Raw genomic sequence first — 15,009 nt, forward strand, 5'->3', positions numbered from 1 at the left:
CATAGCTTTGTCACCTGTGGGAGGCCCCTGCAGACTCATAATTAAGAATAAAGACATTTACCTGGTCCTTGAATTCTGCTGGTTGGAAACCAAGGAGAAGAACGATTGGGGAACCTGGTTCCTAGGATACTTTCTGTTGGACCGGTAGCATCTTTAGTATAGGTTGGCAGATCGCTTTCAACCACAGCCGTAGCTACTAAGGGCCTTATGGAACTTGGAGTTTATGACATTTCTGACGCTAACATGGTCTTATTATTCCAGATTTATACAATTCTAAAGGCAGATGAGACTTAATTTTAATTCATTCTCCTTCTCTCTCTCTGTCTCTCAACAGGCTAAGAGGTTTAAACGACTTGCCTGAAGTCTTACCACAGGATAGGACTCAATGGAATAGTCCATATTTTCTGATTCATGGTCCATTAATGCTCTGCTGCCTCTTCTGTTAGAGCAGAAAAGAACCTCAGAAGCACGGATAATTTTTACATTTGTTTTCTATTCCGATGCCTGACAACCTGTCTAACTGTGACCCAACGCTACTGTTAATTTACTTTGGGCTTGCGTTCCTTGAGTAGGCGAGGCTAGTCAGAGTAAGAGTAGGCACTCTAGTGGCCAAGACTTGGTTAGACCTGAAGACCTGGAGATGCTCGGCCTCCAGCATCCAGCAAGGAGCCAAAATGGGAAGGAAAGTCAGGGAAACAAAGAAGGGTGAGGGAGATGTGATAGAGATCTGCTTTCATCTAATGGACTAAAGGTTTCAGCCTTCATGGCCACGTTAAACAGAAGCAAAGAGGCAGGGGTGAGTTCCTGAAGGAGTGGGCCGTGTTGCGTAGGGTTTCTTGGTAGGGAAAAGCATTTTGCACCAATGGAATCTTTTGACTTTGCTTGCTTCTTTCCTCATTCCAATTTCTTCATCCCCCCCTTCTTATTGTCTCTTCTTTCCCCGTTCCATCCCCACCCCAGCCAATCTCTCCAGTCCCCAAAGAGCAGAGCAGTTTGTATAATACCCACGAGAAGATAGTCTTTTATCTTCTTCTTCTTCTTCTTCTTCTCCTTCTCCTTCTCCTTCTCCTTCTTCTTCTTCTCCTCTTTTTTTTTTTTGGAAGTACTGGGGATTGAACCTGGAACCTTGTGCATGCTAAGCGCACGCTCTACCACTGAGCTGTACCCCAGCCCCCAACCTTTTATCTTCTGATCAGTTTTCCATGCCATCTCCTTGCTTCGGTGAGCAAGAGAAATCCTTGTGAGTGAGAATTACCTGTGGCTTAAGGGTAAGAAAGCAGAGGTATTTCCCTTAGTCTCGGTTTCCCTCTGTGTGCAGGAAGAAGAAGGGTTCCTGGAGGAGAGATTCTTTGGTCTAAATAGAAGGTTGTATGAACTCTCCTTTCCCCAGAGAACTTGTCCCCCCTGCTCCTCAGCTGTGTAACCCTTCGTAGGAGGAAGAATGATGTTTTCTGAGGAGCTAGGCCAACAGTTAGGGGGAAGGTCTGGGCCCAGACCAGAAAGGGCAGGAGAACAGAAGCCTTGACCAAATAATAAGTCATTCCCCATGGACTTCTTTCAGAAAGCTGAAGGCTATTTATGTTGAATGTGGACCTAAAAATACGTTGGTGGGAATTTCTGTTTCATGTTCCCTCTGTTACTCTGCTAACTTCTTTTCTCTGCAGAGTTGAGGGTGTGACCGTGGGATACAGAGGGTTTCTAATTTCTTTTCAACCATTAAACAAATATTTAATGTCCAGCAGGTGCTGGGGACACAGTGGTGAACATGACAGGGACAGTTCTTTCCACAGAGCATATAAAAGGATACACGAAAATCAAGGCACTCTCAGAAATACTGGCACACTGCTATGGTGGGGGAAGGGGTGTTACGGGGGCACATAGCACGGGGACCTAAGCTGAAGGGATTGCCGGGGAGAAGGGGGGGGCTTAGGAGTTGGAGATGGGACTCCTCGGTCACGTGACTGCCTAGGGACGCTCTGGCCTGGCCATGCTCTGTGGTAACTGCTACCACTTACTGAATGTTCGTGGCACAAGACGGAAGCATCTTTGCCTTGCATAATTACTGCTCAGCTACTAGGTTTGGGGAGCTGAGATTCCTTGGGGAGTAAATGGCCAGAGGGGAAAGAGTCTGTTTTAAGACAGGCCAAATTTTCACTTTGGTTCCTTAACTGCAGGGTTTAGGTTAATTTCCCTTGCCACCTTAAGCTCTCAGGTCTCGCCGTGTTCCTGTTGCCACGCCTTGGAGGTCAGGTGGCAGGTCCTTTCTCCCTCCAGCTGGAGCATGCTGAGACTGGGCTTTTCTTCAGTGTGGCAGATAGAAATTTCTAGTAGCATTGTCAGTCTAGCAGAAAATTGCACACATAGCCCCAGCAAATGTTCACCTACAGCACTGCTGTATTACTATTAGTACTTCCAACGCGAATATTATTTACGGAGTAGGATCGATAGGAAACAGAAATGGATGAAGTAATATAAAAAGTTCCGGTACCTTTCCCGTGCTCCAACAGACGGATGCACGCCCCCTGTTTAGAGACCGCTGCTTTAGGGAGTGTTGTTGTTGGGAGTGGATGCCAAGCGAGTATGGGATGGAACAGGTGTACGAAGAAGAGGGGCACCTGGCTTCTGGGAGATTTTTCTCCCTAGCTTCAGGGCTTATAGAATGTCCGCTTTTAGGAGTCCATCAGTATCAGCCTAGAAGCATCGCCGAGCTGCTTCGTTCCCCCTGCCCTCTGCCCCAGAGCCATCACCTGGAACTCTGCTGAAGAGGCCAAATCAATCATCCTAAAAACAATTCATGGGGGCCCGACTGCAGAGATCAGCAGTCTGTGGTCCACTCTGCCCATCACACTTGGGCAGACGTATCGGCACTGGTTTAAGCTACGAGAGAGACTCATGCTAAAAGACTATCTTGGAGGTGGGGGAAGGGGCGGAGGTGGGCAGACCAGCTCAAACAGCCAGAGAGCAGCTGCACTGTGATGTGAGCAGCTGGGGCAAGTTCAGTAGCTTCTTAAAAGAGATACTTAATCTTTCTTTTTCTTCTTCTGGAGACGGTATCCAGAGGCATTCAGAATGGTCCAGTGTTTGACAAACCATCGTAGGCTGTCCTACAATGCAGCCTCTAACAAAACTAGGCTGTCCCGAACCCCTGGTAACAGAATTGTTTACCTTTATACCAAGAAAGTTGGGAAGGCATCAAAATCTGCATGTGGCGTGTGCCCAGGCCGACGTCGAGGAGCCCACATCGTGAGACCTAACGTTCTTACGCGATGGTCTAAAACAAGGAAGCACCTCAGCCGGGCTTGTGGTGGCTCCACGTGTGCTCCACGCGTCTGTGACAGGATCAAGGATGCTTTCCTTATTGACGAGCAGAAAGTCATTGTGAAAGTGTTGAAATCACGAGCACAGAGTCAGAAAGCTAAATTTAAAAATGAAGCTTTTTTGAGTAATAAAAAAGTGAAAAAGAGGGGGAAAAAAGAAACATTTAGTCCTTGGCAGAGGGGTGGGAAAGGTTTCCACAAAACCTGGGGGAAGCAGAATCAGCCGTGATGGAGGAAGGCAGGAGAGCTGAAAGCACCCTCCCTCAGCCCCTCCTCCCCCTGCAGGGGATTCCACGTTGCACCCTGGGAGTTCCCCGTCTGGTTCTGGGTTAAACACCTGGGGCTGAATTAGGCCAACAGTGCGTGACAGATGTGAGCCTTCTCATCCGCGGGCCAGCCCCGGGCTCTGCGAACTCTTCTCTGCCCAGCTCCTCCTGGCCCAGAGCTGGAGGCTTAGCTGGCATAACGTTACCAAGCCGGGGGGAGGGAAACCTGGAGGCTGGGAGAGTGATTATAGCTCCTGAACCTGAGAAGCCTCCCTGCTTTGTCCCCTTCCACCAGGCCTAGAACCTTCCGGGCTCATTCCCTTGATAGCTCAGCAGAAACTCTTGCGAGTTTCGTTTTGTTTTGAACCGTCTTGTTGTTGCCTTACGTTGACCCATCAGCTAAGAGGTGGGAAGAAGGACAGCGTTCCCTCCTTGTCTGCGGCAGCGTTGCGTCTCCCCTCGGAAGTGGGGTTTTCACTCCTTTTATTTAGCGCTGAGGTGTGAGCACTGGGGAGTGTGACACTGGAGGGCGGCGTGTGTGTGCATGCAGCCTGGGAGAAGGCCCAGCGGAGGGCCGAGGAGGGCACTCTGGGCAGCGTTCTCTTCCCTGTGCCAGAGTCAGAGTGTTCAAAAAAGGCATAGACAGAGGGCCAGATAAAGAGCGACATCCCCTGAGGAGGCTGCCCGCCTCGGGCAGGGCTCTGGGACGGAGAGAGTGAAGGAAGGGGCATGCTTCTCTGAGTCCGTCATCCTCTTGCTGTGACCTTAAGGAGACTGCTTTCTCGGGGCTGGAAGTCCAGTAGGTAAAGAACACATGTCCAAGCTGCGCTGTGTTAAGCTTGAGAAGCTGAAGTTGGGAAACTGCTCTGCGCCTTCGGAGCAGTGGCGCTGGGTGAGGAGCAGGAGGTGGCTACAGCCTGTCAGTCCCCGTGCTGATTTGAAGCCACTCTTTGCCAGCCCCCTACTCCAGGGTCTTTAAGGTAGGACTTGAAAGGCATTTGGATGTCTGTTCTTCTCATACGCCAAATGGGATCGCCTCCAAATCAACCCAGAGAAACCTCTCGCGCGTACTCTCTGTGTGGGAGAAGGTTCTGCTGTCTCTTTGGCAAGGTGTCAAAACCCAGACAGCTGGGAAGTCCCTCGTGATGTCTGACCTAGCCCCACCCTTTCTGGGCCTGAGCTGGCTCTGATAAGAGGTACCTCTTCGGGAAGCTGGCCCCAGCCCTTCCCTGCTGGAGCCAGGCCACTGAGGGCTGGGCTGCGGCTCTCCTCCCAAGCCCCGGGCCCCTGCACAGGCTCACAGCACACGCAGATTTTCCACAGCTGCTTATTCCGTGTCCCGCCAGCCGGGGCAGAGGCCGCACGACTCCCCAGCGTGGGGTGGGGGCGATGACCTCACAGCCTGACATTCTTGTCGCCTCTCCCAGCTCATGTGTTCAGTCTGGCTCTGGGGGCCAGAAGTACTCCCAACTTAGGTGGGGTGTCTCTCTTGTGTCCTTGGGGACAAGGTTTCCTCTCATTTTCTTGATGTATTTCTGGGGAAACCCTTTTCCCGTGTTTCCAGCATTCTCTCCCTGCCAAGTCATCCTTCCCTTCTTCAGGAAGCTGTGTATTTGAGAAGCCACTGCAGAGATGAGAGACTAAAACCCTCTCCTGGGCTGGACAAGTATTTATGTGAAATCACAGCCTCTGAGATCGGGGCCTGGGAGCATCTTGGGGACAGGAAGAATTGGATTGGAAAAGCCCCAGATAGGGGACTGGCCAAGCTCCCGGTCCCACATGGCTTTCCCGAGCCATGCCACATGTCAGAGAGGATTCCCAAGTTCCCAAGGCTACTGTGCTCACAGCCCCAAACTGCCCCTCCCTGCCCTCGGGCGTGCTGGGAGCTTGGTGCCGCCACTTTCCTCCTTCAGGGAGCTTATTGCAAGAGCTTAGGGTGACTTAAGGTGGAGCAGAGGAGAGAAAATGGCAAAAAGGAAGTAAAGGTATGACTTCTAAGGCATCTAGGCAAGAGCAGCGCATGACTTTTCTGTCTTCCATAATGTGTCTTATTTCATTTGCTTGGATCCAAAAAAAGGCTAATCATGGAACTTTAATCGAGTACAAAAATCATAGGTTGGACTCAGACATGGGGTCACCATCCCTGAGGACAGGAAAGAGACAGGACTCATTCACCTTAATGGTAAATAGAGAGTGTGGACAGGACGGACGGGCCTAGAGGTGCAGGGGAAGGCAGCACGTGAGCCTGCCCTGAGCTGAATAAAGGAGGGTGCCCGACCATCCCTGCTTGCCTGGGACTGAGGGCTGGTTGATTACAAGGAGCGTCAGTGCTGAGACCTGGAGGGTCCTAAGCAAACCAGGACAAGTTAGTGACAATAGAGAGAAGCCCGAGCTGCGTGCGGCTGCCTCCACACGGCTGCCCCCTCTGTGTGAAGGCTGGCATCCAGCTGCTTCTTGGGGAGCGGTAGAAACTCTGCCACATACTCGAGCAGTTACATAACCTCTCCTGGCCTTAGTTTGCTTGTATGTAAAATGGGTTAATAGCGGCCACCACATTGGGCTTTGCAATGTTGAAGTGAGAAGACGCGAATGTGCCCGGGGAGGCATCTGGCCCAGAGTAATCACTTAAATGTGAACAGCCTTATTTATTACTCATTCATGCAGCTCATTCAACAAATTTGTGTGCGTACTATGTGTCAGGTGCTGCTCTAGACCTAAGGAACAAAGATAAACATCCTGCCCTTTCGGAGGGGGATGGACAAACGGAGGATAAATATATCACATAATCTACTGGGGAGAAGACCCGTAGAGGGAAACGATGGAGCAGAAGGGGGCGCGAAAGTACCGGGGCAGAGACGTCAGCATTCAGCACGATGGTCAGGGTCTTCACTGAGATGGTGGCATTGGTGCAAAGGCGTGAGGGAGGTGAGGGAATGAGCCCTACCTGGTGAAGAGGAACCCGAGAAAGGAAACAACTGGGCAGGGGTCAGGAAAGAGAAGTGTGTCTAATGCATTCGGAGGATGGCAGGAAGGCGAGCTTGGCGGGATCTCAGTGAACAAGGGAATGCAGCAGGAGGTAAGGGGTGGGGGCTGGAGACTTCAGGGCCATCATAAGGTCTTTAGTGCCCTGTTTCACTCCAAGTGGAAGCCACCAGAGACTCTAAGTGAATGAGTGTCATGAGTTGGGCTTGGAAGAGATCATTCTGGCTACTATGTTGAGAAGAGACTGAGGACAGGAAGGCAAGGGTGGAAGAAACTCACCCGTCAGACAGTGGCAGTAACCGGGAGAGAGATGACCTGGCTTGGACCAGGATGGGAGCCGTGGGAAAGGGGAAGTGAGTGGACTTTGGGTATGTTTTGCAGGTAAAGCTGATCTGACTAAATGTATCCAGCAAGTGGATGAGAGAGAGAGGAGTCCAGGCTGATTACAGGGTACTAATACGAGAGCAGAGGGGCAGGGCTACCCCAGCTTCTAGCTTTGGCCTTCGTTAGGCTGTTGGGATGTCCTTACAACGATCTCTAATATCTGATGTCTTGGTTTGCCCTTACAGTCAGCCATTCGCCCTTGTCAAGGAGGGAACAGCATCTCTTCCCTTTACACTGTGAGTCCCACTTCTCTGAGAAGCATCCCAGGGAGATTCACAGATGATGAGAACTCCTGCTTCCCTCGAGCGACTCTGGCCTCCAGCCCCGCAGCTCCAAGTTGGCACAGACTTGCTCTCGGGTACCTGGAGGAGAGAGCCAGCAAGGCCCTGCCCTCTGGCAACTCTGCCTCTGCCTGCCTGGGGACCAAGTGCGCTGCCCAGAAGCACTCCTTTCCCAGGCCCTGGTTTTTCTTTCCTGCTGAGAATGGACTTTGCAAAGTGTTGGAGGCAGGAAGCCTCTGGGAAGCAGCCCAGCTGCTTCTGGTGCCTTGGCCAAACCCGCTCCCCTGCGGGGCTCTGCTGTGCCACTCCGCTGGAGGCCGGGGGTGGGGGGTGCTTAGGGGAACCAGGAGGCCGGAGGCCCGGGACAAGACCATCAGGCACCACTTTTCAGAACAGCTCCCTGCTTCCCTCTCCTGGGTGCTAGCGAGAGAACGTGGTCTCCAGTCCCCGTGTCCACAGTCGTGGATGCCAGTTCACACCCCCGCTTTACCCCCAGGCAGGATCCCCGGGTGGACCTTGGGTACCTCTCCTGATGGTTTCCGCTTTGGGTGGAGAAGTGGGGGCTGTCTCAGACCCTGCAAACAAGACTCCCTTGGTACCTATCTTCCCGTTTTCAAAATCTTTTTCCATCTGAATGACTTCCTTAGTTCTAGCCCAAATCTCTCTCCTTGCCATTTAAGGTAACACTCTTGGGTCCTATTCAGTGGAGATGGAGAACAGATGTTTGCCCTCATCCCCGCCATCGGAGCAGCCCTTCACGTAGACTAAAGCGTGAGGACGTCCTCTGGCAGCAACATCTGCATTTTCCCCTTGCAGCTTCCAGTCACCCGCTTTTCTTGCACCTCCCTCTGTGTGAAGCCACATGGAGTGTCCCCGTCCTGAGTCTAATGCTCCTCGGCTGCTGCTCTTTTTTCCAAGACAAAGTTTGCCTCCCCCTGCCGGTGGGAGCCCATCAGACCGTGCGGCCAACAGCTCCCAGGGCCAAAGCCAAGGTTAATTTGCTGCTGTGTGTGAACAACTTGATAAGTGCCACCCGGCATTAATTGAACTTACAAGATTTCTCCCCTTCCCTTAAAGTGCAACCCCCTTGGGGCCCGTTAGAGGGGCCTGAATATAAGGAAGGCACTGGGCCTAATTCTGCCTAGCTCTGTTTCTCTCTGGGCCATGCCTAGGAGATGTGGGTGTCGCCATGCATGCGACAATCAAGGACAATCAAGGACTGCATACTCTAACTTAGTGGCTTCGTCTTTCTTCTCTTATTCAAGCTGAATACTAGTACTTAATACTAGTGCTTCCTTAGTACTCAAGCTAAGTAGTACTTCTTAGTGCCTAGTACATCTGTAAGTCCTGTCGACTGAAATAAACGCACAGCCTGAAAGTTGTGGGTTATGTTTTATTTGGCGGACATTTCTGAGGACTCAAACCCCTTCCAGCCCAGGATGACAGCCTCTCAGGTCGCTCTGAGGCACTGCTCCGATGAGGTATGGGAGGAGCTAGGATATACAGGAGCTTTACAACAAAGACCAGGTAGTTGGAACAATAAAAGATCATTTGTTATCTAAAGAAAACCAGGCATCTCAAGTTAAAGAATTTAGAGCTTTTCTATGTATGGGAGGAAGCAAACATTTGGGCTCATTGAATTCATTCCTTTGGCTGTCTAGGGCCAGTGTCCTGTCCTTTCTTACTCTGAGCCCCCTCAGGGTGCACCACTGTGAGTGGCTGCAGAGGCCGGGCTGCAGGCCTGACCTCACTAGGGGGTGGCGGCAGCCGCTGATGACTCACTGGCTTCAGCGTTCTTTGTTTACTGGTGTGGTTTGCAGTATTTTTCGTTCACAGTACGTAGTACTTAGTAGACCAGTAGTACCTTTTAGAGATCTATGCGTTTCTGTGGGTGTGTGTGTCTATGTGAGTGTGCCTGCGTGTGTGACAGCCTAGGATGGATATGTGTGCTTAAAGGAGGTGCCCAAAGTTGGAGTCTCTGCTCTGTTGATCTCCCAAAGCCATTGGAACTTGGAACCAGCACAGCTGGTTGGGCTCTGTCCCCTGGCCTCCTCGTGTGACCTTGAGCAGATAGCTTATTCTTTCTGGCTCTTGCGTATGAGCCAGTGGGTGGAAGCCAGCTCAGTTGTTAAATCATGACCAGCATTTACATGTTAATGTGAGAGCAGAGTTCTGTGTGAGTCCCAGGAAAGCAGGTCAGTGTTTGTGTTCTCCCGCTGGAGCCTGGAGCGGACTCAGTGAGGAGGGGATGAAGGTTTAGGTCGGGGTTAGCTGACCCTGGAGACCAAGAGGAGTGAGTGGCTCTTGTGACCACCTTGTCTTGGTTTGCCTGGCTTTAGGCTGAAAACTGCACATCCCCCGAGTCTGGGGCATCCTGGTGTGGATGGTCACCCTAACTGGATCTCATACTTGGGCAGATCAGGAAGCAAGGGATCTTTTCGTTTTTATTTTATTTTATTTTTCAATTTTATTAGGTAGAATTATTACAGGTCGGCTGCACATGCACATTATATTGCATGTAAATACACATACACAGCATACTGCACAGTTTTTTTAGTTTACATATATGTACTGATTATTATTTCTAAGAACAGATTAGAGCTTTAGCTTTTTAAACTTACATAGTTATCGAAGGAATAAAGTCAACTACAAGACAAGAATCAGCAGAATGCAGTGATCCAGTCATAAAGGACAGGCAGACGTGCTTCCCTAACTGGATCTCGTACTTGGGCAGATCAGGAAGCAAAGGATCTTTTTAAAGGGATCTTTTAACTGGCTGCTGCTGCTGCTTTTTTTTTTTTAAGCACCTTTATTGTGGTCTGGTTCCTGTACAGTGAACCACACAGATTTCAGATGTGCACTTTGATGAATTTTGATGGATGTCCACACAGTGAAATCACCGCCACGATCAAGATAGCTGACATCTCCATCACTCCCCAAGAGGGGCGTATTTCAAATCCCCAATTTACCCCTTCCCACCCTCTTTACCGCCGGTGACCATAAGTTTGTTCTCTATGTCTGTGAGTCTGTCTCTGCCTTGCAGACAAGTTCATTTGTGTCATCCTTTCAGATTCCACAATGTAAGCGGTATCATATAGTATTTTTCTTTCTCTTTCTGGCTTACTTCACCTAGAATGACAATATCCAGGTCCATCCATGTTGCAGCAAATGACACTATTTTATGCCCTTTTACGGCTGAGTAGTATTCCATTGAATACATACACCACATCCTCCCTACCCAGTCAGCAGTCAGTGGACATTTGGGTTGTCTCCATGTCTTGGCCACTGTAAAGAGTTAACTGCCTTCTTCTCTCATTCATCTCTTCCCCTCTTGTCTCGCTCATTCATCCGACTCCCATCTCTTTTTCAGGTCTATCTGGGAACCCTACAGACCTAGAAAAACGTAAACAAGTGTTCGGGCAGAACTTTATCCCCCCCAAAAAGCCCAAGACCTTCTTACAACTAGTGTGGGAAGCCCTTCAAGACGTCACACTCATCATCCTGGAGATCGCGGCCATCATCTCCCTGGTCCTGTCCTTCTACCGCCCCCCTGGGGAAGAGAACGAGCGTGAGTGTCTTCAGCAGCCCCGCGTGACTGTGCCCTGGGTGCCTCCCACTACCACCAAAGAGCACTTGGTATTGGTGCTGACAGATTGTAGCTTAAAAGTTTCTCACCATTACCCAGAGAGGGTTCCCCAAAGGAAACCAACAAGTAGCTAGTAAGCTATTCTTCCAACCCGTCCTGATTCCAGGTCTTTCCCCTCTTCTCCATGAAATCCTTGTTCAGAATGTCATGACTCCTGTACCCTCCTTCAACCCACAAAGCCCTGCATCTCAGAGTTCCCCGTATCCCCCCATTTATCTGGCTTTATGGGAAGTAGCCGTGGGAGCCTGACCGTGTTGGCGAGTCATAAGTGCTTTATATGTGACTTGCTTGTAATTTGCTTTGACACATTTCATGCTGTTTACTCGTCTGATTCTTTTGAGTGTACATAGTTCCACTGGCGATGAGACGCTGCCCAGCCCTGCTGTCCTCTGGTGCCCTCGGAGGACAGCTGTTCTACCCAGAAGTTTTCTTCTCTGTTGCTCTCTTTCCCTGACTTCCTGTTCTGGGGGATTGCAGAAGCACTACCCCCATTTTAAATGTCATCAAAAACCCCTCAGTGACCCTTCCTTTCTCTCCCTTCCCTGGGCTAGAGTGTGGTCTAGCCGTAAGTAGCTCAGAAGACGAAGGGGAGGCGGAAGCCGGCTGGATTGAGGGGGCAGCCATCCTGTTCTCTGTGATCATCGTGGTGCTAGTGACTGCCTTCAATGATTGGAGCAAAGAGAAGCAGTTCCGCGGGCTGCAGAACCGCATCGAAAAGGAGCAGAAATTCTCCATTATCCGAAATGGTCACATCATCCAGCTCCCGGTGGCTGAGATCGTGGTGGGTGACATTGCCCAAATCAAATACGGTGAGAGCTCTGTGTTTCTTGTACCCGTGCCACCTTCCCTATTTGAGGACTAGGTCCTTTGGCATAAGGGGACTGGGAATTACTGAGGACCCAAAAAGATAAGACCCCCAAATTGTGTTAGCTTCTAGGTTAGAGTTTAAGGAGGTTGTGGGAAAGAAATTCAAAGAAGGTGTAACTGAAACTCTTCCCAAAGATTGTGAGGTTATAGGTTAAAAGTATATAACATTCAGGCCATGGGAAAGTGTTTGGGGATCAGAAAGTGTTGGAATTTATAATACCTGGAAAGGAGTCTTATCCTGGATTGTCAGAGCTGAAGTTGTCTTTCAGAGGCTCCCCAGATACTCCCTGCACCGTTGCCCTGTAGGGAGGGCCTGTGGGAGCAGCCCTGAGATGGGGGTTGGATGGTCCTCGCCCTCCACCAGGCTCCTACCTACCCTCTGTCCCTGTTGCCCCTTCTGCTCTGTGTACTAGGCGACCTGCTGCCTGCAGACGGGATCCTGATCCAGGGGAATGATCTCAAGATTGACGAGAGCTCTCTGACCGGGGAATCGGAGCATGTCAAGAAGTCCCTGGAAGGAGACCCCATGTTGCTCTCAGGTGTGGTCTCTGGTGACCCCAGTTCCCTTTCTACCTCCCGCTAGACAGACCACAAAGACCTTATCCAGACTTGGCTCTCCCTTCTCACCCTGCCCCATCTCCTGCCCCAAGGTTCAGCTGGGACAGTGGCGTATCAGTGGAAATGCTGCCAATACCAGAATACTGGGGGGCCTAAAGAGGCTGTCTGTGAGCCAAGTGCTGGAGGGGCCGTGGAAGGGCTCTGCTGGCGGGGGTGGAGGGTGGGGCAGGCGGCCTGCCCCTAGAGCGGTCAGGCACAGTGCTCTCCTTACCTGCCAGCTGACCTCTCCCTACTGTCTGCTGAGTGTATCGCTGCCTGTGGGAGAGGAAGGGGGGCTGTTTTTCCCCTAAGTTCGTGTTTCACACTGAAGCATGACTAGGTACAAAACAACGCCTCTCCCATCTTCTTCCTCGCGTAGGGACCCATGTCATGGAGGGTTCTGGCCGGATGGTAGTGACTGCTGTGGGTGTCAACTCCCAGACTGGAATCATCTTTACCCTCTTGGGGGCCAGTGAGGGAGAAGAGGAGAAGAAGAAAAAAGGTAAAGGGCTTTCAGGATGAGCATCTCTTCCCTTCCGGCCCCAAGGACAAACTAGGAAAGGGAACGGGTCTGAATGAAGTACCTAGCCGGAAGAACCTGCTTGAAGATGAGTACAGACATCCAAACCCTGTGCCAAGATAAAGGTGTCGTCCCTGGCTCCCCCAGTGCCCTAACGAAAACCAGATCCTGGCTCTAGGCTCCCAAATCAGGTTGCATTTGAGCCTCAATTCCTGTGTCTGTTGCTGGATAGTAAAGGGATGAGGTAGAAAGCCTGCCCCAAATGAGCTGGTGAGGTGCTCTGGCCCCAAACACCCTCTGTGTAGTCTTCCAAACCCCTCCCTTTCTTCCTAAGACATGAGGGATTATATGAACCATCAAAGCTAAGGGAAAACTGTCCAGGAGAAGAAACTGGGTTCCTGCTGAAACTATGGGCTGTCAGCGGAAGAGAGACATGGCCAGGAGAGTGAAAACAGAGAGGGGATATCTGCCCCAAAGGCAGTCCTGTCTTTGCCATTCACTTGTTCCTGAAAGAAGGAAAACAGAAGGAAAAAAAACCCCTGAACCAAATCTACACCTTCCCCTGAGCTTTCCTTCTTCCCTTGGAGGAGAGAAGGCGCCCTCCTGCTTGGCTGGAGGGCCCTCCTGGGCTACTTAGTGGAGGGCAGTTGATGAAAAGGAGACAAAACTCATTCGCTCAGGAGCTAGACTCCTCGTTTCTGTAGCTGCCGGCCAGTGAGTAAGGACGAGGCTGGCCCAGTGCTGGCGAACCCATGTGGAGGCACCTTTCAGGGCCTTTGCCATCAGGCAGAAACTGTTCAAACCTCTCGCTTCCTAACCCCCCACCCCGTTTCTCCAAGTGATGTGATGATGTCAGGCCAGGAGCACCCTCCCAGCAGCCACCGTGCTCCAGGAGAAAGCAGCTCAGAAGCGGGTGTGCGCTCACCCGCGTACCCACACGGGTCTGGCCCGCATTCCGGAGATCCGTGAGATCCTGTAATGAGATGGGTGTGAACAGAGATATGAGCTTCCTTCACATTCCCCTCCCTGCAACTCACCCCCTTTCCTGTTGCCCTTTTGGGCTCTGAGCGGGACCAGCAAATTGGATATCTGATCTCTTAAGAGTCACTTTGGGTCCCCACTTTTTTCTTTCTTGTTCAAACAGGTAAAAAACAAGGAGTCCCTGAAAATCGCAACAAAGGTAACCTCTCCGCTCCCTCATTTACCATCTCTACCTGCTCACACGCAAACCAGACCTTTCCAGGCCATCTGCCGTCTCCCCTTTCCTCTCCATAAATCTGTTGTCCGCTGCTGTGGCCCAGATGCCCTGTCCTGAGGAAGGTGCAGGGATTTGGGGGAGGTGGCAAGCTCCCAAACCCAATCTAAGACGGGGCAACAGCACCCTCTGCTGTTGGCGCAAGGAACCTCATGTCAAGGTTTCTCTCGGGGAGCACATGGGATCGATCCCTCTTTGCAGGGTGCCGAGCTCCTTGCCTCACCGCCCTAGGCTGGATTCAAACACCAACGGTCATCAGCTTCTGTGCCGGTCATCAGCTTCTGGGCCGGAAGACTTCGGGGCCCTTGTGGTGGAGGGAGTTGGGATGGGCGGTCCCTGCACCCTCCTCTTGCCAGCTTCCTCGTTGGTGTCCTCTTCTTGTCCGGATTCCTTCTCTGCCCGTCTTCCCAGGGATGGAGAGAGCTCCTTTCTCTGTGACTTTCTCTCCACAGTCTGTTTTCTTCCTCCTAATCGGATGTGTGTTTCTTTTTTGGAGGCTGTGTTTTACATCCTGTCTCTGTCTTGTTTGTGAGTCTGACAGCAGAGACATTATCTCAGGAAGGGCATCGAGCTCTGCAGGGGTGATGCTGGAGGGGGGTTTGGAACTAGCAAGAACTGCTCTCTTGAGACAGCTCGTGGAGATTTTTTCCCTTTTGTAACCCACATCATAGTAGTCCTTAGAAATAAAGTCATCCGTCGGAGGACCAGGACTCCACAGAAATAGTTCTTTAATTTTAGATCCCTTTAACTCTTCTTTTTAAAGCAAAATGGATTTATATGTCTGTCTTTATCCCTGCTTTCTCTTATTCCAGGGGGTCCCTCACACCAGCTTCTTCCCTTTCCCCCAAAAGATTTACCCCTAGGTCCCACTCTGTACCTCCCTGCCTTCGTCAG

At 51.1% G+C, this 15,009-nt stretch overlaps 2 protein-coding genes across 6 annotated transcripts in view; both read left to right on the forward strand.

Annotated features, from left to right (window-relative positions):
* Positions 1 to 15,009, forward strand: part of LOC105074573 (plasma membrane calcium-transporting ATPase 4) — a 96,630-nt gene that overhangs the window by 48,192 nt on the left and 33,429 nt on the right. For 3 of the 5 annotated variants that reach the window (XM_074352057.1, XM_074352053.1, XM_074352055.1), the window contains exons 3-7: positions 10,601 to 10,798; positions 11,428 to 11,685; positions 12,157 to 12,282; positions 12,720 to 12,842; positions 14,005 to 14,040. In XM_074352057.1, coding sequence (XP_074208158.1) covers positions 10,601 to 10,798; positions 11,428 to 11,685; positions 12,157 to 12,282; positions 12,720 to 12,842; positions 14,005 to 14,040 — 741 coding nt within the window. The remainder of the gene's footprint in view (positions 1 to 10,600; positions 10,799 to 11,427; positions 11,686 to 12,156; positions 12,283 to 12,719; positions 12,843 to 14,004; positions 14,041 to 15,009) is intronic. The other 2 variants (XM_074352054.1, XM_074352056.1) reach the window with 1 other exon arrangement.
* On the forward strand, positions 1,907 to 10,593 carry LOC123618844 (large ribosomal subunit protein eL34-like). The gene is made up of 2 exons (XM_074352058.1): positions 1,907 to 7,185; positions 7,911 to 10,593. Exon 1 carries the CDS (start codon positions 3,070 to 3,072, stop codon positions 3,544 to 3,546), a length of 477 nt encoding a protein of 158 aa, XP_074208159.1. The 5' UTR covers positions 1,907 to 3,069; the 3' UTR covers positions 3,547 to 7,185; positions 7,911 to 10,593.

Source organism: Camelus bactrianus, chromosome 23 (assembly GCF_048773025.1).
Source record: "Camelus bactrianus isolate YW-2024 breed Bactrian camel chromosome 23, ASM4877302v1, whole genome shotgun sequence".
Classification (NCBI taxonomy): Eukaryota; Metazoa; Chordata; class Mammalia; order Artiodactyla; family Camelidae; genus Camelus; species Camelus bactrianus.

Excerpts from the sequence above, each read along its gene's own strand:
- LOC123618844 (XM_074352058.1), top strand. The coding sequence starts at position 3,070 with ATGGTCCAGTGTTTGACAAACCATCGTAGGCTGTCCTACAATGCAGCC.